The sequence below is a fragment of the Drosophila grimshawi genome, unplaced genomic scaffold (genome assembly GCF_018153295.1).
Source record: "Drosophila grimshawi isolate 15287-2541.00 unplaced genomic scaffold, ASM1815329v1 contig_311, whole genome shotgun sequence".
Lineage (NCBI taxonomy): Eukaryota > Metazoa > Arthropoda > Insecta > Diptera > Drosophilidae > Drosophila > Drosophila grimshawi.
The window spans coordinates 4,045,782-4,070,827 of record NW_025063098.1 but is presented as its reverse complement, the minus strand read 5'-3'; the positions used below and the strand labels follow the sequence as shown (position 1 = coordinate 4,070,827).

General features: G+C 39.6%; 5 protein-coding genes across 5 annotated transcripts; all 5 read left to right on the top strand.

The window, feature by feature from the left end:
• The first annotated feature begins 270 nt into the window (after nt 1-270).
• On the top strand, nt 271-1,957 carry LOC6563129. Its single transcript, XM_001990419.2, has 4 exons — nt 271-502; nt 568-1,067; nt 1,216-1,579; nt 1,665-1,957. Exons 1-4 carry the CDS (start codon nt 328-330, stop codon nt 1,853-1,855), a joined length of 1,230 nt encoding a protein of 409 aa, XP_001990455.1. The 5' UTR covers nt 271-327; the 3' UTR covers nt 1,856-1,957.
• Nucleotides 1,958-3,469: 1,512 nt separating this feature from the next.
• LOC122322510 lies at nt 3,470-4,968 on the top strand. The gene is made up of 3 exons (XM_043215067.1): nt 3,470-3,694; nt 3,747-4,613; nt 4,680-4,968. Exons 1-3 carry the CDS (start codon nt 3,490-3,492, stop codon nt 4,892-4,894), a joined length of 1,287 nt encoding a protein of 428 aa, XP_043071002.1. The 5' UTR covers nt 3,470-3,489; the 3' UTR covers nt 4,895-4,968.
• A 269-nt stretch (nt 4,969-5,237) lies between these two features.
• Nucleotides 5,238-24,289, top strand: LOC6563131. Its single transcript, XM_032737158.2, has 4 exons — nt 5,238-5,498; nt 5,559-6,037; nt 23,596-23,983; nt 24,046-24,289. The coding sequence occupies exons 1-4, from the start codon at nt 5,297-5,299 to the stop codon at nt 24,255-24,257; spliced, it is 1,281 nt and encodes a 426-aa protein (XP_032593049.1). The 5' UTR covers nt 5,238-5,296; the 3' UTR covers nt 24,258-24,289.
• On the top strand, nt 7,395-8,960 carry LOC122322511. The gene is made up of 4 exons (XM_043215068.1): nt 7,395-7,668; nt 7,738-8,231; nt 8,304-8,670; nt 8,740-8,960. The coding sequence occupies exons 1-4, from the start codon at nt 7,470-7,472 to the stop codon at nt 8,940-8,942; spliced, it is 1,263 nt and encodes a 420-aa protein (XP_043071003.1). The 5' UTR covers nt 7,395-7,469; the 3' UTR covers nt 8,943-8,960.
• On the top strand, nt 19,656-21,273 carry LOC6563537. Its single transcript, XM_001990424.3, has 4 exons — nt 19,656-19,864; nt 19,930-20,429; nt 20,578-20,941; nt 21,027-21,273. The coding sequence occupies exons 1-4, from the start codon at nt 19,690-19,692 to the stop codon at nt 21,215-21,217; spliced, it is 1,230 nt and encodes a 409-aa protein (XP_001990460.1). The 5' UTR covers nt 19,656-19,689; the 3' UTR covers nt 21,218-21,273.
• Nucleotides 24,290-25,046: the final 757 nt, after the last annotated feature.

Genomic DNA, 25,046 nt, shown 5'->3' with positions numbered 1-25,046 from the left:
TTGTGTTGTGAAAAGGCTCAGCGTTGAATTGTAGACTCCTAATATCCATTGATATTAAACTTTATAACGTTGCTGAAATAACTGTGTTTTTATTTCAAATAAAGCTATCGAAAATCTTATAGAGTCAAAAAATGCCAAGCAATAAGATAATCGGATAGCTTTATATGCAAATATTAGACTTAAAGCGACTATCTCAAGAACATTGCAAAGCGCATAAGCTTTCAGCAATTACAGTATTACATGCTCAGAGACAGAGCTTTTGCTCAGTCGGAATCAAGAATCTGAGAGCGTCACACGAGATCGCAGCTTACGTATTTATACAAAGCAATGTCGACTGTCAACGCACCCGGTTGGATTAATCAACAGATTTTTAGTGATCTACTTAAGCATAATCACAATGATTTTGAAAGTATCGAAAAGTTTGAGTGCAACGCAGCGATCAGTGGGGGTGAAAATTATTTGACAATCGTGCTGCGCATTGGCATTGAAATGCAGCTGAAAGGTGAGTCACCGATGAAAGAGAGCTGAATCCGATTTGTATTCGATTAAATATGTGTTTATCCGCAGATAAAAGCAGCAAAGAGATAAGTTATGTATTGAAAATTCCATTGGATAATGATCGTGGCGATGAGCACGATTTCCATGAATTTTTCGTGACGGAGTCTGACATGTATGATCGTCTCATACCCGAATTGGAGGAGCTTTATACCAGGCACACAAATCTCACGATTCGATTCAAGCCACAGCATCTTAAGTTCAGCAAAAACCCGCCCAAATCCGATTACATATTGATGGAGGATCTACGCCCCAAAGGCTATATCAATTTGGAGCGCATTTTGGGCTTGGGACAAACCGAACTCAAAGCAGTGCTGAAAAAATTGGCTCAATGGCACGCGGCATCCGCTCAAAGGGTGGCAGAGCTGGGAGACTACGAGGAAACATATCAGAAGAGCTACATGAGTCCCGAGTGCTATAAGTGGATAGAACATACAAATATAACATTCAATGTGCCATTTTTGGAGTGCCTGCAGCAGTACGAATTGGATCCGGGGCACCAGCAACTGATAGTAAGTAAAAATGAGCCTGATTTAAAATAAGAATATTCGATTGCTAAACTATCGGACCAAGTTCGAGTTGTGTAGTAAAGGAATAGTTAAATAGTTGGGTGTGGTTACATTAGATTAAAACCATACTTATCTCCAATATACATTTCAGACCAATTACACAGATCGCATGACAGACTTGTATATGGATTTTGGTCGCATTGATAAATCCGAATTTTGCGTGCTCAATCACGGCGATTTCTGGTGTAACAATTTCCTTTTCAAATTGAACTCTGGAGATATAGAGGACATATGTTTTGTGGACTTTCAACTACCGAAATATGGCACACCCGCTCAAGATTTATTCTGTCTATTGATGACGACACCAAACATACACATAAAGTTGGGCAAATTCGATGATTTCATAGAGCATTATCATCACGAGCTTGTGGCGCATCTGAACCTGCTAAAATATACCTCCAAAGTGCCCACACTGACGGAATTGCAAATGAATCTACGAAAAAATGGTCTGTGGGGTGCGTGTTTTAAACAAATTCATATTACGTAAATAGAATAATTGCTGATTCCATTATTTTGTTTTGACAATTGTCATACTCACAGCATTTGTATGCGCTCAGCGAATGCTGCCCGTAACACTTTACCCACCCAGCCCGGATTCCAACATTGGGAACTTCATGGGCGACTCGGAGACAGCAATGAACTTCAAGCGTCAAATGCTGTCGAATCCCAGCTATATCAAGCAAATTAAACTCATTCTACCCTGGCTCATTGAAAGGGGATACATAAACTGAATTGCGACACTGATATGCATATTTATAATTTATACTAATTTTAGTATGTTAAATACTTACGAATTGTAATTAATTATATGATAAAAAATTTGTGTTAAATAATTTTTGTTACTTATTTTTAATTCATAAATATAATCTAATGATTGAAGTTAAATAATACTTTAATAACTCATCCAATTAATCGTTCTATTTTTTTTTTATATTTAAATTCGTTGAGAGACTGTTTAAGAAGAGTGCAATTTTGGTTATTATTAAAGCTTTTTTGTTCGTAGAGAGCCCAAACTGATTTGTTTACACTTTTCAGTACCCTCTAGCAAAGAGAATAATATGAAATATTCATTTAATATCTCTTTGGCATTATGAGATGTAAAGAGCGCACTTAAAGAGTAACAAACCGTAAGAGCTTATCTACATTGGCGAGAAGACGGGAGAGTGTTAGACAGAGATGTTCATGAAAGAGTATCTACAATTTGTTTGTGAAGAGACTTCAGAAAAGCTTTCCTATTTGCTAGCAAAAGTTGTTTAAAAAGAGCAGCAATCTGTAGAGAGCCATTAAATGCTCATCTGCTAATGCCCAAACAAGAAAAAAATAGAAACACTCTTAAAACATCAAATAAAACTTATACAGCGGGACTACTCAGAAGTTTTTATGCTTAGGTTGTCCCTTCAGATGGAACTTATTCAAATTTTTCTTTGAAGTAGAGCGCAATATTTATGTTGATATATGACTAAGGCTCCATTCGAGCTTAATGCTTTAAACATGATGTTCTTCCAAGATGATTTGTTACTTCTGGTGGACTTTCAGTTGGGCAAATACGGTACAATATTTAGACTACTTCCTCTTGGCATTAACCAAATTGGAAGATAAACTGACTAAATTCGGTTACCATATCAAATTCTATCATGAAAATATTGTGGCAAACCTAAAGACCCTTAAGCATTCGAGAAATATACCCACGATATGCAATAACTTATCTGATGGAATCGAATCGTTATAATAACAGTAAATTGTAAATTATAAGTATGTATTTTATTGTATTTTAAAAGCAATCGAATCACGCCAATAAAAGAAAACCGCATATGAAAACCAATAATATCATTATTAAAAGATTTACATTCGTATAAATTTTAGATCAAAAATAAAAAGGTTAAGCATAGCAGACGATAGAATAAACGAATTAAATGCAAGTGATATTTAATTCAAATAAAAAATAATATTGTTAAGTTTTTTATTTACATGAATTTGAAAAAACACGTTATTTTTCAACATAAAGAAATAAAACCCCATTATAAAAATTATTACAATCAAAGTAAAATAATAATGGTCACAGGTTTTAAAATTTTTCTAAGTTGCATCTTAATTTTTTTGTAAAATTACAAGCCTAAATAACTTTGCAATGCGATAAAAAAAATAAGATTTTGTGATAAGTTTTATAACTACAATTGCTCTACAAGATTGTAGAACAGGAACACCATTAAATAATGATAATATCTCAATGATAGCTGAAAGCTGGAAGAGCTTTAGACTCATGCCGAAATAATTGTTTATAAACAGGTGACTTTCTTAACGATCCACACTGCTTTCACGAAGATCACATTGACTACTACTAAATTCTAAAGAGTTTTTAGCAATTATGTCGCCAAAAGCACCAGAAACAATATTTAATGCGAGTATTAAGCTACCGGAGTGGCTGAAGGCAGATCTTTTTGATAACGTGCTAAAAGATAGCTTTAAAGATTTCAAGGCAATAAAAGAGTTTAAGGCGGTGCCCGGCACAAACCCTGGCGATAATTATGCCACGGTTGTGCTCCAAATTAAAATAGTTGTGGAACTGAAAGGTAAGTGCAAGTGGAATTAATTGGGATTTGTACTAGAATTTAATCTATGCAGATAACACAACTGAATCCACTACGTTCATGCTGAAAATTCCACAACAGACGAAGGCATATCAAGAAGCCTTTGGGAAGAATACGTTTAGCATCTTTGATATGGAACGAGAGATGTTTACGATATATGTCCAAGAGTTTAAACAGCTTTATCGGAATATTGGCCTAGATATTGAGTTTGGAGCCAAGTGCTACAAGCTAGATATTCCATATGAACATGTACTGCTAGAGGATCTAAAGCGCAAAGGATTTCAACCCGCTAATCGTCAGGCAGGCCTCGATGAGGAGCATACCCTGGATGTGCTCACAAAACTGGCTCAGTGGCATGCAGCCTCGGCTGTCCGGGTAGCCACAATGGGTCCATATCCCAAACATATATCGGAGGGCTTTTTCAATGAGGATGGAAAAGACTTCATACGCAAAATGTCCGATGATAGATTAAAGTACTTGCTCAAGTCCTTTGCCACAATTGAAGGCCACGAAGCGTACTATGAGGATTTGATAAATATGGAGGGTCACATAACAGAAAATGTTTTGGATGTCGCCGCTGTTGATCCAAAAGAGTTCAATGTGTTGAATCACGGTGATTTCTGGCTGCCCAATTTAATGTTCCTCTATGATCCAAGCTCAGGCAAATTACTAGATTCCTATTTGGTCGACTATCAAATGTGTAAATATGGAAGCGTCGCCATTGACTTGCTTTATTTCCTGATATCCTCTCCCCAACTGGGGCTTAAAGTAAGCAAATTCGATTATTTTGTAAAGCAGTACTACGATCAGCTGATAAAACATCTGAAAATATTGAACTACACTAAAGCGCTACCCAGTCTTATTGATATACACAAAACTCTGCTGAAGGCTGGCATTTGGGGTACGTTTTATAGTTTTGTAAATCCAATCCTATTGTAGCAGATCTCTAATGATTCTCATTTTACAGGATTTTTGGCAGCTTGCGGTGTTATGGCTGGATGTTTGTTGGAACCCACTGAAATAGCCAGATTTGATAATTTATATGCCGAGACGCCCGAGGGAGATCAATTGAGAACTCTTTTATTTTGTAGCAAGGTCTACAAGGAGCATATTAAGGTTGTTCTTCCTTGGCTACAAAATCGCGGTGCTCTCCAATGTCGCATTAAAAGTAATAAGAAATAGATTCAAATAGAATTATTATACAAATAACTAAATCAGCCTGAAAATGATTTAATGTGTCTAGCACAACTTACAAAAATTTGATATAACTTCATAATGAATTAAGATTTTCATTTAATTCAATTTATTTTTTTGAGTTGTATCCACAAATTTCCAAAATTAAAAATTGGAAAACTTTTTCGATAATTTCATTAGCCCACAACCGATTCGACTGCGGCAACGAAATAACAATAAATGACGAAATTAAGATAACAATAAAAAGCTTGAAGAGCTTTAAGCTCATGCCAAGATTTTTGTACATATATAACCCGGTTAATTGTGAAAAGCTCAACAGATGTTCTATGGAAGGCACGCTGCCTACAACTGAATTTTCTGTGTTTATATTTTAAAGAGCATTAAGCGAGAATGTCGTCGAGCAATGAACAAACAAATGATGAGAAGATCAAACTGCCTGACTGGCTAAGGGCAGAACTATTTGAGAACTTACTGAAAGAAACTATTGAACATTTTAAGGCAATAAAAGCGTTTAAAGCGGTACCCGGAACAAAACCTGGCGATAATTACGCCACGGTTATGCTGCGAATCGAGTTGGAGGTGGAATTAAAAGGTGAGTCGTTGGAGTATACAATTGATAGAACAATTTTTATTTTACTTGTAATCTACACAGATAACACAACTAAATCCATAACGTACATGCTGAAAATTCCACATGTCTCGGAGGCATATCAAGATACCTTTGGAAAAGCCAAGCATAGTATATTTGATATTGAACGGGAAGTCTTCACTATATATGTAGAGGAGCTCAAGCAGATTTACCGGGATGTTGGCCTGCAGATTGAGTTTGGTGCCAAGTGCTATAAGTTGGACATTCCATATGAACATGTGCTGCTAGAGGATCTAAAACCTTTGGGCTTTCAACCTGTTAATCGTCAGGCAGGCCTCGATGAGGAGCATACCCTGGATGTGCTCACAAAACTGGCTCAGTGGCATGCAGCCTCGGCTGTCCGGGTAGCCACAATGGGTCCATATCCCAAACATGTATCGGAGGGCATTTTCAATGAGGATGGCAAGTGTCTGATAAGCAAATTGACCGACGGAGTGTTACCCTACGTGCTTAAGGCCTTAGAATCAATTGAGGGACATGAGGCGTACTATGAGGATTTGATAAATATGGAGGGTCACATAACAGAAAATGTTTTGGATGTCGCCGCTGTTGATCCAAAAGAGTTCAATGTGTTGAATCACGGTGATTTCTGGCTGCCCAATTTAATGTTCCTCTATGATCCAACATCAGGCAAATTACTAGATTCCTATTTGGTCGACTATCAAATGTGTAAATATGGAAGCGTCGCCATTGACTTGCTTTATTTCCTGATATCATCACCCAAACTGGAGCTGAAAGTAAATAAATTCGATTATTTTGTAAAGCAGTACTACGATCAGCTGATAAAACATCTAAAGCTATTGAATTACACTAAAAAGCTACCCGATCTAGCTGATATACACACAACACTTATACAGAAAGGCATTTGGGGTAAGTATTTGTTTACAGAACTCAATGAATTATTTACAGATAATAATATTTATCATTTACAGGGTATATGACGACTTTTGGTGTTTTGGCAGGCAGTGCGTTGGAACCTACTGAAACAGCTAGTTTTGATAATCTATTTGCCGATACGCCCGAGGGAGACGCATTTAGAACTCTTCTATATTCTGGTAAGGTCTACAAGGAACACGTCAAGGTTATCCTACCTTGGCTACAGAATCGGGGAGCTCTCCAGTCCCGCATTCGCAATGATAAGTAATCATTAATTATATTTCAACTTTGTTCAAATTCAAATTTTGTTTCTAAGAATTGTAATATAAATGTACTAAAAAGAATGCCTTAATAAAATTAAATTCATCAAAAAAATACTTGTATCTTCCGAAAAGGTTTTCAGTTGGTGAGTAATATTTTACACGCATAGGTTAATCCTGTAAACAGGCCTTACAGAATAGTATAGAAAAACCTATTAGAGATTGAGTCAACTAACATAGACTATCGTCGACTAAGCCCCCCAATTTGTTAAGAAAAACAGTAATATCATCTGTTTATAATAAAACCGAAAATAACACAATTGCACAACAATACTATAATAACAAAACTATAATAATCTCAAAGGCAGTTAGAGGAAAGTTCCATTTATAATGAATTTAATCAATGGTACTTCCAAACACACGTACTTCATATTTCCCATAATACACAAGGAAAATATTACTTTATGGGGTCATTGAACCAAGTTTTGAAGGTCTGAGAGCCGTAAGAGAATTCCATGAACTAAATCACACAAGAGAAAAGCTTTCTGAATATTCCGAAAAACCTTGGCATATTTGTGTATTTTTTAGAGAGGGCCGTTAAGCTTTATAATTAATTGCAGTAGTTTGTCGCTGGTCGTTTGTTGATGGCTTACGGGTGCGAGTATGAATAAATAGAGTGTGAAAGCTAGATAGATATTAGAAACGCGATATTCACTACGGAAAACACAACTGCGTCAATTGTGAACAACTCGACGGGTAATTTATTTAATAGATCAAAATGACGACTGAAGCAAAAACCGATCAAACTGCCAGCAAAGTGCCCGACTGGGTACAAGCCGATCTATTTGTGGATGTGTTGAAGGAATCGGTTAAGGGATTCTCCAAGATCAAGAGCTTCAAGGCCGCAGGCGGAACGGCTGCAGGTGAAAACTATGCGACGGTCATGTTGCGTGTCAGTATTGAAGTCGAACTGGAGGGTGAGTCATTTTACGAACTATATCTTATCACTTTCTACGATCCACTGTCTGTACGTGTGTCTGTCATAGATGGCAAGGAAAAGTCAGTTTCGTATATGCTTAAACTGCCTCATGATCTGGAGATGTACAAAAAGATGATGGAGAGTAACAATATCTTTGAGGCAGAGTTCAATATGTACAAAACAGTTGTGCCCGAGTTGGAGCAAATCTATCGTGATGCTGGTGTGGAAGTTAAATTCGGAGCCACTGCCTATGAGTTGAAGGGGGCGAAATCTGATTATATACTGCTGGAGGATCTGGCACCCAAAGGTTTCAAAACCACCAACCGCTTAGAGGGATTGGATCAGGCACACACTGAAGTTGCCCTGCGAAAACTGTCGATGTGGCATGCCGCCTCTGCGGTGCGTGTGGCCACTAAGGGTTCCTATCCAGACCAGTTGACCATTGGGTTCTACAAGGAAGAACTGCGCCCAATGATGATTGAAATGAATAACAATATAGCAGGGAACTTCCTTAAATACTGTAAGTTGTACGAGGGCAACGAGGAGTATATTGACCGAGTTGTAAGTAATGTAACATTAAATCCGTTACGAAACCATTCATATTAAGTATCTATATTACTATCGCTCCAATAGAAAGAGATGATGCCAGAGATCACCGATCAAGAATTCAAAATGACTAAAATAGATCCAAATGATTTTAATGTACTGAACCATGGTGATTTTTGGAGCAATAATATGATGTACTCTCATGATTCATTTGGCAAAATCAATGAAATCCGTCTGGTGGACTTTCAAATACCTAAATTTGGCACAGTAGCTCAGGATTTGTATTATTTCCTATTGTCATCTACAAAACTCGAGGATAAGCTGACTAAATTCGATTATTACATCAAAATGTATCATGAATGCCTATTGGAAAATCTGAAGATTCTGAATTATTCAAAACATGTGCCTACACTCCGGGAAATTCACTCAACGCTCTTTAAATATGGCTTCTGGGGTAAGAGAAACAAATAATTGTAATTTATGAATGAATTTTTAATAACAATTACAATAATTTTGTAATCAGGTTACCTGACTGCAACAAGTGTGATGAGTGCCGTTTTGGTTGATCCTACGGAAACTGCCAGCTTTGAGAATTTTCACAGCGATTCCACAGAAGGCAACGATTTTAAAATGTTGCTCTACTCCAATCCACGCTATCGAAAACATATCCAAATCGTTATGCCTTGGTTGCTGAATCGTGGAGCCTTTGATGAACTAGAAAGATAGGAAATGTATAATTTATAAACATATGCCAGACAGTCGGCAAATGTTTATTTATTTCAGCACTATCAATTCTAGTGAGTCATAGGGGAAATTAGGCTGGAACCAAATAGTGCATCGTGCATTGAACTCGGAACGGCATCGTAATGAAAAAAAAGAAAAATAGTCAAAGGTCAACAATTTTACTGATAATATTCGCGAAAGAGAGCGCTGTTGGCTCTATCGAACTGAAAGCTTTCGATATTGTAAATAATTCAATAGCAATAATATAATCATAAAAACAAACAAATTGAACTTAATTACGGAAAATAAATGAATATTAGATGATTAGTGTATCGAAGTTGTTTAATGTTTAATTAAATGTGTTAATTGATATATATATATTTCACTTATTATTTATTGAGTTATCTTTATGTACTTAATAGTAAATAAACTTCCATTAAATTAAGTTATCTCTCATGACAACAATTTTTAAGTTTATTTTATTAAATAAACTGCGGCTTAAAAACAAAGAATGCATTTCAATAAAATTAAAATATTATAAGATTGGAGCCGGAAATGTTAATCAAAAATAAACCGATATCGATAACCTTAATTTTACAGACCCGCGGTACTCTTCCTTCTCACTCAACAAGTTAAGTGATCGAATCCTGGGTATATTTCATATTTACTTTTACCTCTCCAAAAGCTCTCCTATTTTTTAGCTCAGCGATTGATATGATCAAAGCAAATAATTGAACTGATTATTAATCGAAAATTAAGCCAATCCATTAAATAAAAGCTGGTGAGTTTGGTTAAAATATCTCCCTAAACAAAAAAGTTGTACTTGTACATAATTCATTTAGCATCTATCCTATATAATTTTCAGATTTGCTTCTATTTCGACTTAAGGAGTAAATGTCTAAAGCGAGTAGTTTTTTTCATAAAACAATTATAAATTTACTGAATAGTTCATACGAAGAAATACACATAAAATAAAGAAAAGCATGAAATAAAGTAAAACACATACACATTAAGAAATCGTCTCCAACATGAATGTAGAGATTAATATTAAAGAATATAACTAACTAAACAAGTAAGAGTGCTGTAGTGGGGTGAGCTCGGCTACGATATACCATAAGCCCAGATGTTATATATATTCTAGTTGTTTTTGGAAAATTTATTTTTAAAAAGTTTTGCACCCAAATGTGAGCAGGTCTGCAAGTGCACTCATTTCTTATAGCAGAGCATTTTGGACGATAACTTCGATGTTTCTTGTTCGATCTCTACGAAATAGTTGATCAATAATATGCATATACATATTATATATTAATTATAATGTTCTGCCTTTTAAAATTGAGGCATTTATTGTTGATTTGACGGAGACAGTTCTCGATAATGTGCGTCGGGTACCCGAGAACCTATATTTCAAATCTAGCTCTTTGCTACAGACGGACGGACAGACGGACATGGCTATATCGACTCGGCTGTTTCCACAAAATTGTGATACTGCATTTAATCATTAATACTTATAAACATACGTATTTCACAACATTCCAAATAATAAGCAATGAAAATATTACTTGTAGTGGTCAATCACAAGTAAACTAGTTTTGAGCTCTGAGAGCAGTAAGAGGAGTCCAAAACGCAAACAGTCAATCGGGAAGCTTTCTGAATGCTCATTACATAGTCACTCATGATTTTAGAGAGGCCCAAAAAGCTTTGTTATTTTTGGTAGTAAAGTGTCTCTCTTCTCATTTCGTTTTCAGATAGCAAATATGTGTACGCTGTAGGTTTACGAGGGAGTGCTAGTAGACATAAATGCAGTGTGAAAGCTAAATAGAATTTAGAAACGCGCTGTTCTCTACGGGAAACACAACTGCGCCAATTGTGAACAACTGGACGGGTAATTTATTTAATAGATCAAAATGACGACTGAAGCAAAAACCGATCAAACTGCCAGCAAAGTGCCCGACTGGTCCTTCACCGTGCACTACGAGCTGAAGGTTCATCGCCGCAAGCATACCGGCGATAGGGTCAGTGCACATTCTGTGCCAAGGATTTTGCCCGGCCGGATAAGCTAAGACGGCATGTTTACATGCATAGCGTTAAGCGTTAAATCTAAGTCAAAATCATCGAACCCATAACCAAATAAATACTTTGTATATTAAATTATTTCTATTCCATTTATATAATTCAGTCAGGTTTAATTATTACTGAAAGAAAGGGAAGCGAAAGCGTTTTTGAAAAGTTTAAGTAGTAGTTATTAGTTGCAAGTGTTTCTAATCGTCAAAGCTTCTTCCAGGCAATATTATTGACTTCCAGAAAAAAGACTGCCTGTTCTTTTTTTTTAAAGCTCTGAAAATACCGAAAACGGATAAGAAAAATTAATGTTATTATTATTATTATTAGGGGGGAAGCTGCACCGCGACCTATTTGATCTATTGTGCCCCCCTTCTGAGCCTATAGCTCTTCCATCAGCCCCAACTCCCTTACGAACGTGAGGATCTTTGTTGGGTTGAGGTCTACTATGTCTTTGTAATTCAAAACATGCGCCCCTAGGATGCTGCTTCTTCTTCTAATTAAGGCGACACATTCTACCAGGATGTGCATCGAGGATTCCTCCTCTCTTTCACAAAACCTGCAGAGATCGCTACTATATATACCCAATTTTGTCAGGTGACTCCTTAGTCTACAGTGTCCTGTCAATAGACCCGTAAGTATCCTAAGGTTGTTCTTTCCCATGGTTATAATCTGTTTAAAACGTAGAAGATTATAACCACCAAGGAGGCATCTGGCTTGTCGGAGTCCTACTGCCTCTGACCAGCTCTGATGCCGTATCTGTCTCTCCTCGTTTCTAAGTTCCAGTCGTATAGTGTGTCTCCCTATGCCACAATACGGTTCTGGTCCTGTTAGGAGCCTTTCTGCCCCCATTCTCGCTTGCTTGTCAGCCACCTCGTTTCCCGCTATGTCCCTGTGACCCGGGACCCATCGTAGGGTGAGCCTGTTGTGAGTCCCGAGCAGGTCTAGCTTTGAACGAACTTCATGGACTACCTTCGATGTTATCTTAGTCCCCATTATAGCTTTCAATGCTGCTTGACTATCGGATAGGATGGATATATACGTATTCCGATAGTTACGTTCTAGGTTGATGTCCGCACATCTCCCTATCGCACACACCTCAGCCTGAAATATGCTGGTGTGCGTTCCCAGGGATTCATGGTAAAATACCCGAGGACCCACCACTCCACGGCCGGTGTCCTGATTCGTGAGTGATCCATCGGTGTACCATTTTATGGTGTGCGGTTTCATGGGATGGACTTCATCCAGAGTTGTCCATTCCCTTTTACTACTCATACGAACTGTGAAATTTCGCTCGAATATGTATTCGGCTGCCATTTCGTCCCTAGGTTGCGTCAGTAGGGGTAGTTCGTTTGAAAGGAGTTGGGCATCCTTATGGCTTAGGATATGGTTGCCCCCAACTCCTTCTGCTGATATCCTGAGAAGCGTAGCTTTCTGCTTGAGCCTTATGATATGGTGGAGTGGTGTGAGCTCCATTAAGGCTTCAAGGGCCATTGTAGGGCAGGTGCGCATAGCTCCTGTCATACATACGCAGGCCATTCTTTGCAACTTTTGTAGTTGTTTCTTCACGGTGATCATCCGCGCCCTGTCACCCCATGCAACCACCCCATAGGTTAACATGGGTCTTACTACCATCAGGTACAGCCATCTTAATATTTTTGGTGATGTTCCCCATGATTTGCCGGCAATACTACGACATGTATAAAGCGCCCTGGAGCACTTTAATATCGTGTTTTGCACATGGGTGCCAAAGTTAAGTCTGCTGTCAAAAGTGACTCCCAGGTATTTGACCTCCCTACTTGTTTCTAGTAGGGTCCCTGAGAGCCATATTTGTCTCATCCTCTGTAACATATGTCGTCTGGTAAAGGGAACAATGACTGTTTTCGTAGGGTTTAGGTTGAGTCCAACCTCCCTACACCAGTCATACGTTATCCTTATCCCTGACTGGACTATGTCACAGAGTGATTCTTCAAATTTGCCTCGCGCTATGATAACAATGTCATAGGCATAACCTTGACATTGAATACCACTGTTGGCAAGTCTGTTTAGTAGTTCGTCTACTAACAGACTTCAGAGTAGCGGAGACAACACCCCCCCTTGGGGACAGCCTTTGGTGGTTAGGACTGTTACAGTGCTATCATGTAATGATGCCGTGGCTTGTCTGGACCGTAGCAGTGCCATTATCCATCTGCTGGTGGTATGGTCCAGGCCTCTTCTTTCAAGAGTAGCATTGATTGCATCGTGAGATGTGTTATCAAAGGCACCTTCTATATCTAAGAAGGCGCACAGTGCTACTTCCTTATTATCAATTGCCGCACTCAAAGTACGTCGCAGCTGATAAAGTGCTGTGTCCGTGGACCTGCGTTGGGTGCATCGGCCTTTGTTTAAGCAAAGTGCTTCTGATTTTATAGTCCACCAGCTTCTCCAACGTTTTCAGTAAAAACGATGTTAAGTTGATGGGTCTGAAGGACTTTGGGCTGGTAATGTCTTTCTTCCCTGCCTTGGGGATGAAGACTACCCTAGCTCTTCTCCATGCGCCCGGTATGTATCCGAGGGCTAGGCTACTTACTAATGCTTTCCTAATACGGGAGAGAAGTATTTCCTGTCCCGTTTGAAGGAAGGCTGGCGATATGCCGTCCATTCCAGGGGAATTATAGTGCTGGAATGTTCCAATTGCCCAATTAAGTCTGTCCCTTGAGACTGTCGACTTGGAGCATGCCCTGTCGTCAGTTGACAGCCTGTATCTACTTTCCCTTTCGATAACCTCTTCCTACAGGGCTGTACTTCCTGGGAAGTGTGTCTCGAAGAGTAATACTAGTTTCTGCAGATCACTGCTCGTAAAGGAGTTATCCCCACGCTTCAGTGCTAAGTTCGCATCAGGCGCTCGTTTCGCCAGTGCTCTATGGAGCCTGGCGCCTTCGCTTGTGCTAACTATGCCTTCGCAGAAGTTTCTGTAATTCTTCCGTTTGGCCTTCCTTATCTCCTTATTATAGGAGGTCAGGCTCTCACGGTACTGCTCCCATATTCCGTCCCTCTTTGCCTTATTGAAGAGTCGACGTGTGGTCACGCGCAGCCTTTCTAGGCTGTCGTTCCACCATGGGGCATCTTTTTCCATGTACTTTTTCCCTACCGGGCAGTTATCCTCAAATGCCTTGGTTATGCATTTATTGAGGTAACCAGTAGCCCTGTCAAGCTCTAGCGGCCTTCTGGGATTACCAAACAGCCCGTTGGCTAGGGAATGTCCTAGGGTCGATTTGTACCCTTCCCAGTTGGTTTTTCTAGGGTTGCGACTTTGTGTGCTACTATCTGTATTTAATTTTAAGTTAAATAGAATAGTCCTATGATCAGACATGGATTCCTCTTGGGAAACATGCCAGTCCCTAAGGTGAGGTGCTATGGACCGATTGATCAGGGTGATGTCTAGCACCTCTTCCCTGATCCTGGTGACAAATGTCGGTGTAGATCCGACATTACCTAGTTCTAGATTATATTTGAAAATAAAATCAGTTAGGCACTCACCCCTTAGATTGATGTCACTGCTGCCCCATATAGTATGGTGCGCATTGGCATCGCATCCGATGAGCACCGGCATCTTCTCTTTTCTGCAGTACTCCACCAGCTTCTCGATCTCTGGTGGTGGGCAGGGTGCATCCCCTGCAAAGTATGCGGATACGATAACCATAGAGTCCGCGCTGCCCTTGGTGTAAACCAGTAAGGGAACGCAGTCTCTAGTCAGGAATTCTGAAAGGATAGTAAAGTTAATACTTTTCCTTACCATGATACAAGCTCTGGGTGCTGGATCTCTCCGATCCCAGATTACCTTTGAGTCGACTGTGAACAGGCCCTTGATGCCATCGTTCACCCACGGCTCCTGTACCAGGGCCAGCCCAAGGTGTTTGTTGGTAAACATCCTTGCTAAGACCGCCGAGGCTGCCTTAGCTCGGTGGATGTTTACCTGAGCTAGCCCTGTGTTGATGACATTTGACATCTACTTTTGGGGAGGCTCCAGCTGACACGGTGAATGGGGCCTGGAGCAGTCCCCGTCACCGCTGCTCGTCATAGTGACGTCAGCTGCAGCTGCATCCTGCAGCTCCTCCTCCAGCTCCTGCGAGGACATGGGGATATCGTCGTCCCCCAGCATCTCCGCCTGGCAGAGCGTCGCATCTGCCAGTTCTTCGTCATCTGCGAGGTCCTCCGACGGGTCGGTGGGCTGCGCAGTCGGACTGCCCTGCTCCGGGGCAGGAGTGTCCGATGTGGTGGTGTTGCCCACCGAGACATCCTCTCTGCCCGTTGGAGCAAGTTGGGGCCTTTCTCCAGTCTTCTTTTTCTTCAGTCCGCTTACGGGGATGGTCCCGTAACGGAAGAAGACCTGGTGCCCCTTCTCCACAATTACATTCTTGGATAGTTCATCTATCCCGATCACCAGGAGGGCTCCTCCACCCTCGTTCCTCCTGGAGATCACCTTCCAGGTGTCGGTCTCGATCCTGTTCTGGTTCCTCAGCAGAACCAACAGGGATTTGGTAGACCGAGCTGCATTCCTGGGGCAGAACAGCGTGATGCAGTGGGGCGACGGTATGTCGTCCCCCACCTTGCACTCAAGGGGCACGCCCTTCCACGACTGTAGCCTCGAAGTTGCAATCCTTAGCCAATCGGCTGAGGTCTCATCGGAGCATTCAATTACCAGGAATCCAACCCGGAAGTGAATGCCCACGAATGAGACCGCGACATCTCCATCAGACGCAATGACTTCGTCAATGATGGCCTCTTCCAACACAGATAAATCTCCGTGACTGAGCATGACCCTTGGGAAGCCCACGGGCAACACAGCCACCTTTACCTTTTTTGCCATGTCTGCATTCGGGTCATCCAGCCCACCGGGTTGACCCCTTGGTAGCAGGAGCTCTCCCTTCCTCTTTGGGCGCTGAGCGCCTTGCCTCGCGCTGTTCGGTGTTGGGTGCGGTGGTCTGAGTGTACCAGCCATCGGTCTCCCATGCCTCACAGCCGGAGTTTCTCGTGCCCGTGGCACTCTCCTATTTGTTGCCGGAGCAGCACGGTGCGGAGGATTGTCTACCACACGCAAGGGTCGTTCTCCGTCAGGGATATGACCCTCTAATTGTCTTGCGACAAGTTCCGCAGGGAGATCCTGCGGTATCTTTATATATTGTAACTTTTCCATGGAATCCCACGAGCTGCGGAGAAGTAAGTGTCCGCCCGGGCAGAGATCCGCAATACCCGTGTAAGGCTGAATTAGAACAGGCGGTCGCCATTTGCCTGAGCTCACCGTTAAAGACTGGGCTAGTTTTGGCCTCAGCTCAGCCCCATCCGAACCATCCCACAAGTTCTCAGACCAGGAATTAACGATGTTACTAATAACACTTTCTAAACTCGAGCTATAAGAAATATCGAAATTTGGAAATTGTTAAAACGATATTTTACGAGACACTAAATGTAATTGTAGACCTTTTTCAACACTCGTAACTATCAACTGATGTTATGAGCAGAAAATCAACTTGCTTCTCGTTTTAATATCAACAATATGGACAAGCACAAGCACTCAAAAAAAGAAGAGGAGAGGCCATTCGAGTCCGGAACGCAGTAAGCAGCAAACTTAACCGATAACATTGCTTAACGCGAATCCTTTCTAGCGGTACGAGCCTGAGCAGCTTGGAGCAGTGGCTGCCCTCTGGCTTTAATACAGACAATGCAGGGTTAAACTTTAATTTGAATTTTGATTTGCCGACCTCCTTGGTTATACCCCAATTAAGGTCCTCCCGTCCAAACAATCAACAGTCACCAGTTGTTAAGGAAACTTTCAATCATCCTGAGTCGCCAGCTCACGATCACAGTTTTAATTCCATGTCGCCCACTAATCATGACATTGTTGAATGCTTACCCACATCGGAGGACATCTGGAATTCATACGAGGATTATAAGAAGGGCGGGCCCCTTTGCTGGCCACTGAACCTGACTGGCAATATACAATGTCAATACAACGAGAACATCCCAGTGATAGCGAACCCATCAGCATCTGAACCAGAAGAGTCGAACGCTAGCTATGATGATGAGCAGGAGCAGGCCGTCGCTTGGCTAATGGAGTCTGACGTGAAGGTCGAAAAGCCAGCAACTCGCAGAATGTCTTTTAATAAATCCTACAGTCATAATCATACCATGGAAGAAGAACGCGAATTGGCAACATTTTTTAAATTGAAGGCATTACAAATGCCACCAGAGAGACACATCGATACATATATGGAGCTGCTGCGCTTGGCCAGAACGGAGGAGGATCAAAAAATGCTTTATAATGCTCTGACATCCAAATGCAAAGCGACTCTAAGCGAAGAACATGTTGCATCACCTATGGAGCCGGAACTAGTTGAGGAATCAGCAGCTGAAGTTGGACATCTTTTAGATGTGGCACCAACGGTTGCCATAACTATTAATCATAAAGTGCAGCAAACCATGGATTCAGTTGCAGATATTGACGATATTGGCAAAACAATACAGCTGAAGAGCAAGCAGACTGAAATACAAAAGAGTCCACTTAAATGCCTACAGCAATTGTGCCAGGATGCATCCGTCGAGATACCAAGCAAAGTGAAATCAACAACTAATTCACCAGAAATAGACTCCACGCAAATCCATCACAGTAAGCAGTTGCATCTGCCAAGTGTGAGCACAGTTAGCCAGAAATCCCAAATTGCTAGCCCAGCAATTGACGAAGCGAAACAATCTAAAACCACGAATGGAAACCAATGGCAAAATAACTTCCAAGAAGTTATCGACCAGAATATGCCAGATCCTGCGAGTGCTACGCAATCGTTGGGACGATCCATGGACAGCAGTCGCATCACCGAAGCTACTGTCAACTTGGATGACCTGAAACGTTGCCTGCTAATGCCTCCATTGCCCTCCAATCCAGATCCACGACTCCAGCACCTACGCATCCTGCGTCCACCAACTCAGCGGAATGGCGAACACGTCAATCTCCAGATCGAAATGCTGAATGTGAATGCGTATGCAACGATGGAGATGAATTGTGGCCTGGACCTAATGAAGCTGGCCTTGAAGGGGGCCAATGCTGTGTACAACAGCAACATTAAAGTGCTTCAGATGCACTTCGAGGACGGCCAGGCTGCTTGGATCTGGCACGATGGCAGCATACTTATCACCAATGTGCCCAGCAAAGCAATTCTTGCAAAGACTCAAAGCAATATTGTACGCAAGGTTCTCGATGAAAAGGTGCCAGCAGCACTGGTTCAGTGGAATGTTTTACATTCCCACACGGTACACGTTGCACAATTTCCCTGGGAGATTTGCATTGAGGAGTTCCGGCAATTGAGAACCTATCCGCTGGGCACGGCTGAGGGCCGCCATAAATTTGCCTACTATGTGGATAAGAGCTCATCAGGAGTCGCTGCCAAAGTCTTTGAGTCCGGTACCATCCATGTGTTTGCGATGAGTGCAGCGTTAGCTAATAGCATGTTGGAGAAGCTTTACCTGCTTACGGCCAAACATCGCAAGCCCAAGCCAAGGACTAGAATCGAATAGAAGCCATAATGGAACACTCCATATTCTACTATACAAAACCATAAATTCGATAACAGTTACACTTGTTAGATTTCAATATGAGTTCCTTTAGGTTCGTAACTTAAAGAAACTACTTAGATCAGCGCTAATCCGGGCTCAAATTTTAAATTTTTTTTTTTCCCAGGCACTATAAAGAAACGGTTTCTACTACAGCCGTAGCAGCAAACACTTCGTGATCTAATACAGAAAATCGCCTCGAAAACTAAAATCGCCAAAACCCTAAATCGACACAAAAATATGTTGTCATTTTAATAATTAATATGAGTAACAAAAATTATAATTTAAAGAAACACCCTGGAAATATGAAACATATTTTTCTAAATTTTAGAATCCACTACCTTTAGTTTTACAAAATTACTCTCTGAAGAATAAGGTGAGGAACTCTTCTGTGCGTTTTTTTTCTTTCAGTGTTTACGATTTGCATATTTTTTGTACAAAAATGTTTGGACAATAACAGCAAAAAACTTTTAATCTTAATGAATTGTTTACATATTTGAATTTGGCGCCCTGTGAGGCATCATTTGAATAGCTTATTAGTTAGTTAGTTGTAATTAAGTATGCACATAATGTTAGGCTTAGTTTAAGTTGCAGCAGCAAGCGTTAGTAGCGCTCCATTGTATATGCTCTCTTTGTGTAGCGCTCTCTCCCTCTCACTCTCTCTCTCACACACTGTCTCTCTCACACTCTCCCTTCTCTCTCTCGATAAAGAGCGTTCGCTTATCTGCCGGCTGCTGCAGCTATTCAGTCGATCCGCTTTACTTACTCTTCTTGTGTTGTGAAAAGGCTCAGCGTTGAATTGTAGACTCCTAATATCCATTGATATTAAACTTTATAACGTTGCTGAAATAACTGTGTTTTTATTTCAAATAAAGCTATCGAAAATCTTATAGAGTCAAAAAATGCCAAGCAATAAATACTTTTAAGATAATCGGATAGCTTTATATGCAAATATTAGACTTAAAGCGACTATCTCAAGAACATTGCAAAGCGCATAAGCTTTCAGCAATTACAGTATTACATGCTCAGAGACAGAGCTTTTGCTCAGTCGGAATCAAGAATCTGAGAGCGTCACACGAGATCGCAGTTTACGTATTTATACAAAGCAATGTCGACTGTCAACGCACCCGGTTGGATTAATCAACAGATTTTTAGTGATCTACTTAAGCATAATCACAATGATTTTGAAAGTATCGAAAAGTTTGAGTGCAACGCAGCGATCAGCGGGGGTGAAAATTATTTGACAATCGTGCTGCGCATTGGCATTGAAATGCAGCTGAAAGGTGAGTCACCGATGAAAGAGAGCTGAATCCGATTTGTATTCGATTAAATATGTGTTTATCCGCAGATAAAAGCAGCAAAGAGATAAGTTATGTATTGAAAATTCCATTGGATAATGATCGTGGCGATGAGCACGATTTCCATGAATTTTTCGTGACGGAGTCTGACATGTATGATCGTCTCATACCCGAATTGGAGGAGCTTTATACCAGGCACACAAATCTCACGATTCGATTCAAGCCACGGCATCTTAAGTTCAGCAAAAACCCGCCCAAATCCGATTACATATTGATGGAGGATCTACGCCCCAAAGGCTATATCAATTTGGAGCGCATGTTGGGCTTGGGACAAACCGAACTCAAAGCAGTGCTGAAAAAATTGGCTCAATGGCACGCGGCATCCGCTCAAAGGGTGGCAGAGCTGGGAGACTACGAGGAAACATATCAGAAGAGCTACATGAGTCCCGAGTGCTATAAGTGGATAGAACATACAAATATAACATTTAATGTGCCATTTTTGGAGTGCCTGCAGCAGTACGAATTGGATCCGGGGCACCAGCAATTGATAGTAAGTAAAAATGAGCCTGATTTAAAATAAGAATATTAGATTGCTAAACTATCGGACCAAGTTCGAGTTGTGTAGTAAAGGAATAGTTAAATAGTTGGGTGTGGTTACATTAGATTAAAACCATACTTATCTCCAATATACATTTCAGACCAATTACACAGATCGCATGACAGACTTGTATATGGATTTTGGTCGCATTGATAAATCCGAATTTTGCGTGCTCAATCACGGCGATTTCTGGTGTAACAATTTCCTTTTCAAATTGAACTCTGGAGATATAGAGGACATATGTTTTGTGGACTTTCAATTACCGAAATATGGCACACCCGCTCAAGATTTATTCTGTCTATTGATGACGACACCAAACATACACATAAAGTTGGGCAAATTCGATGATTTCATAGAGCATTATCATCACGAGCTTGTGGCGCATCTGAACCTGCTAAAATATACCTACAAAGTGCCCACACTGACGGAATTGCAAATGAATCTACGAAAAAATGGTCTGTGGGGTGCGTGTTTTAAACAAATTCATATTACGTAAATAGAATAATTGCTGATTCCATTATTTTGTTTTGACAATGGTCATACTCACAGCATTTGTATGCGCTCAGCGAATGCTGCCCGTAACACTTTACCCACCCAGCCCGGATTCCAACATTGGGAACTTCATGGGCGACTCGGAGACAGCAATGAACTTCAAGCGTCAAATGCTGTCGAATCCCAGCTATATCAAGCAAATTAAACTCATTCTACCCTGGCTCATTGAAAGGGGATACATAAACTGAATTGCGACACTGATATGCATATTTATAATTTATACTAATTTTAGTATGTTAAATACATACGAATTGTAATTAATTTTGTGATAAAAAATGTATTTTATATAAATTTTGTTACTTATTTTTAATTCATAAATATAATCTAATGATTGAAGTTAAATAATACTTTAATAACTCATCCAATTAATCGTTCTATTATTTTTTTCTATTTAAATTTGTTGAGAAACTGCTTAAGAAGATTGCAATTTTGGTTATTATTAAAGCTTTTTTGTTCGTAGAGAGCCCAAACTGATTTGTTTACACTTTTCAGTACCCTCTAGCAAAGAGAATAATATGAAATATTCATTTAATATCTCTTAAAGAGTAACAAACCGTAAGAGCTTATCTACATTGGCGAGAAGACGAGAGAGTGTTAGACAGAGATGTTCATGAAAGAGTATCTACAATCTGTTTGTGAAGAGACTTCAGAAAAGCTTTCATATTTGCTAGGTTTTTCCTCATTTAATTTAAATTAGGAACAGCAAAAGTTGTTTAAAAAGAGCAGCAATCTGTAGAGAGCCATTAAATGCTCATCTGCTAATGCCCAAACAAGAAAAAAATAGAAACACTCTTAAAACATCAAATAAAACTTATACAGCGGGTCTACTCAGAAGTTTTTATGTTTAGGTTGTCCCTTCAGATGGAACTTATTCAAATTTTTCTTTGAAGTAGAGCGCAATATTTATGTTGATATATGACTAAGGCTCCATTCGAGCTTAATGCTTTAAACATGATGTTCTTCCAAGATGATTTGTTACTTCTGGTGGACTTTCAGTTGGGCAAATACGGTACAATATTTAGACTACTTCCTCTTGGCATTAACCAAATTGGAAGATAAACTGACTAAATTCGGTTACCATATCAAATTCTATCATGAAAATATTGTGGCAAACCTAAAGACCCTTAAGCATTCGAGAAATATACCCACGATATGCAATAACTTATCTGATGGAATCGAATCGCTGTAATAACAGTAAATTGTAAATTATAAGTATGTATTTTATTGTATTTTAAAAGCAATCGAATCACGCCGATAAAAGAAAACCGCATATGAAAACGTATAATATCATTATTAAAAGATTTACATTCGTATAAATTTTAGATCAAAAATAAAAAGGTTAAGCATAGCAGAAGATAGAATAAACGAATTAAATGCAAGTGATGCTATATTTAATTCAAATAAAAAATAATATTGTTAAGTTTTTTATTTACATGAATTTGAAAAAACATGTTATTTTTCAACATAAAGAAATAAAAACCCATTATAAAAATTATTACAATCAAAGTAAAATAATAATGGTCACAGGTTTTAAAATTTTTCTAAGTTGCATCTTAATTTTTTTGTAAAATTACAAGCCTAAATAACTTTGCAATGCGATAAAAAAAATAAGATTTTGTGATAAGTTTTATAACTACAATTGCTCTACAAGATTGTAGAACAGGAACACCATTAAATAATGATAATATCTCAATGATAGCTGAAAGCTGGAAGAGCTTTAGACTCATGCCGAAATAATTGTTTATAAACAGGTGACTTTCTTAACGATCCACACTGCTTTCACGAAGATCACATTGACTACTACTAAATTCTAAAGAGTTTTTAGCAATTATGTCGCCAAAAGCACCAGAAACAATATTTAATGCGAGTATTAAGCTACCGGAGTGGCTGAAGGCAGATCTTTTTGATAACGTGCTAAAAGATAGCTTTAAAGATTTCAAGGCAATAAAAGAGTTTAAGGCGGTGCCCGGCACAAACCCTGGCGATAATTATGCCACGGTTGTGCTCCAAATTAAAATAGTTGTGGAACTGAAAGGTAAGTGCAAGTGGAATTAATTGGGATTTGTACTAGAATTTAATCTATGCAGATAACACAACTGAATCCACTACGTTCATGCTGAAAATTCCACAACAGACGAAGGCATATCAAGAAGCCTTTGGGAAGAATACGTTTAGCATCTTTGATATGGAACGAGAGATGTTTACGATATATGTCCAAGAGTTTAAACAGCTTTATCGGAATATTGGCCTAGATATTGAGTTTGGAGCCAAGTGCTACAAGCTAGATATTCCATATGAACATGTACTGCTAGAGGATCTAAAGCGCAAAGGATTTCAACCCGCTAATCGTCAGGCAGGCCTCGATGAGGAGCATACCCTGGATGTGCTCACAAAACTGGCTCAGTGGCATGCAGCCTCGGCTGTCCGGGTAGCCACAATGGGTCCATATCCCAAACATATATCGGAGGGCTTTTTCAATGAGGATGGAAAGTGTCTGATAAGCAAATTGACCGACGGAGTGTTACCCTACGTGCTTAAGGCCTTAGAATCAATTGAGGGACATGAGGCGTACTACGAGGACATTAAAAATTTGGGTGGCCAAATTACGGAAAACATTTTGCAAGCTGGCGTAGTCGATCCCAATGAGTTCAATGTTTTGAATCATGGCGATTGCTGGCTGAGCAATATGATGTTCCGTTATGATCAAAATACAGGCCAGCTATTGGATTCGCTTCTGGTCGACTTTCAAATGTGTAAATATGGAAGCGTCGCCATTGACTTGCTTTATTTCCTGATATCATCACCCAAACTGGAGCTGAAAGTAAATAAATTCGATTATTTTGTAAAGCAGTACTACGATCAGCTGATAAAACATCTAAAGCTATTGAATTACACTAAAAAGCTACCCGATCTAGCTGATATACACACAACACTTATACAGAAAGGCATTTGGGGTAAGTATTTGTTTACAGAGCTCAATGAATTATTTACAGATAATAATATTTATAATTTACAGGGTATATGACGACTTTTGGTGTTTTGACAGGCTGTGCGTTGGAACCTACTGAAACAGCTAGTTTTGATAATCTATTTGCCGATACGCCCGAGGGAGACGCATTTAGAACTCTTCTATATTCTGGTAAGGTCTACAAGGAACACGTCAAGGTTATCCTACCTTGGCTACAGAATCGGGGAGCTCTCCAGTCCCGCATTCGCAATGATAAGTAATCATTAATTATATTTCAACTTTGTTCAAATTCAAATTTTGTTTCTAAGAATTGTAATATAAATGTACTGAAAAGAATGCCTTAATAAAATTAAATTCATCAAAAAAATAGTTGTATCTTCCGAAAAGGTTTTCAGTTGGTGAGTAATATTTTATCCTAATCCTAATCGAAGATTCAGTACGAAATTCGCAAAGAAAAGTTGCATTAAAGCCAACCATATTCGAACCCACTGACTTCCTCTTTTATTTTTACTTTTATATATATATTAAAAAGGAGCCGGCAACTAAAATTTAACTCCATTTAAACATAAATATTTGTAATCATTTTGACGGAAAATATCTTTGCCAACGCGTGTAAACACGTATTACCAGATTGGTCTCTGGCAGCTACATGAATTAAATAGGTATTTTATCGCTTCGCGTTAAAAACAGTCAAATATATGGCTGGACTGCTAGCGTGTGTAAACAGGCCTTACAGAATAGTATAGAAAAACCTATTAGAGATTGAGTCAACTAACATAGACTATCATCGACTAAGCCCCCCAATTTATTAAGAAAACCAGTAATATCATCTGTTTATAATAAAACCGAAGAATAACACAATTGCACAACAATACTATTATAACAAAACTATAATAATCTCAAAGGCAGTTAGAGGAAAGTTCCATTTATAATGCATTTAATCAATGGTACTTCCAAACACACGTACTTCACATTTCCCATAATACACAAGGAAAATATTACTTTATGGGGTCATTGAACCAAGTTTTGAAGGTCTGAGAGCCGTAAGA

Excerpts from the sequence above, each read along its gene's own strand:
- LOC6563129 (XM_001990419.2), top strand. The coding sequence starts at position 328 with ATGTCGACTGTCAACGCACCCGGTTGGATTAATCAACAGATTTTTAGT. Across the intron at positions 1,068-1,215 it reads CGGGGCACCAGCAACTGATA|ACCAATTACACAGATCGCAT; the intron begins GTAAGTAAAAAT and ends TATACATTTCAG. Across the intron at positions 1,580-1,664 it reads ACGAAAAAATGGTCTGTGGG|CATTTGTATGCGCTCAGCGA; the intron begins GTGCGTGTTTTA and ends TCATACTCACAG.
- LOC122322510 (XM_043215067.1), top strand. The coding sequence starts at position 3,490 with ATGTCGCCAAAAGCACCAGAAACAATATTTAATGCGAGTATTAAGCTA. Across the intron at positions 3,695-3,746 it reads AATAGTTGTGGAACTGAAAG|ATAACACAACTGAATCCACT; the intron begins GTAAGTGCAAGT and ends TAATCTATGCAG. Across the intron at positions 4,614-4,679 it reads GCTGAAGGCTGGCATTTGGG|GATTTTTGGCAGCTTGCGGT; the intron begins GTACGTTTTATA and ends CTCATTTTACAG.
- LOC6563131 (XM_032737158.2), top strand. The coding sequence starts at position 5,297 with ATGTCGTCGAGCAATGAACAAACAAATGATGAGAAGATCAAACTGCCT. Across the intron at positions 6,038-23,595 it reads AATCAATTGAGGGACATGAG|GCGTACTACGAGGACATTAA; the intron begins GCGTACTATGAG and ends GAGGGACATGAG. Across the intron at positions 23,984-24,045 it reads TATACAGAAAGGCATTTGGG|GGTATATGACGACTTTTGGT; the intron begins GTAAGTATTTGT and ends TATAATTTACAG.
- LOC122322511 (XM_043215068.1), top strand. The coding sequence starts at position 7,470 with ATGACGACTGAAGCAAAAACCGATCAAACTGCCAGCAAAGTGCCCGAC. Across the intron at positions 7,669-7,737 it reads TATTGAAGTCGAACTGGAGG|ATGGCAAGGAAAAGTCAGTT; the intron begins GTGAGTCATTTT and ends TGTCTGTCATAG. Across the intron at positions 8,232-8,303 it reads AGGAGTATATTGACCGAGTT|AAAGAGATGATGCCAGAGAT; the intron begins GTAAGTAATGTA and ends TCGCTCCAATAG.
- LOC6563537 (XM_001990424.3), top strand. The coding sequence starts at position 19,690 with ATGTCGACTGTCAACGCACCCGGTTGGATTAATCAACAGATTTTTAGT. Across the intron at positions 20,430-20,577 it reads CGGGGCACCAGCAATTGATA|ACCAATTACACAGATCGCAT; the intron begins GTAAGTAAAAAT and ends TATACATTTCAG. Across the intron at positions 20,942-21,026 it reads ACGAAAAAATGGTCTGTGGG|CATTTGTATGCGCTCAGCGA; the intron begins GTGCGTGTTTTA and ends TCATACTCACAG.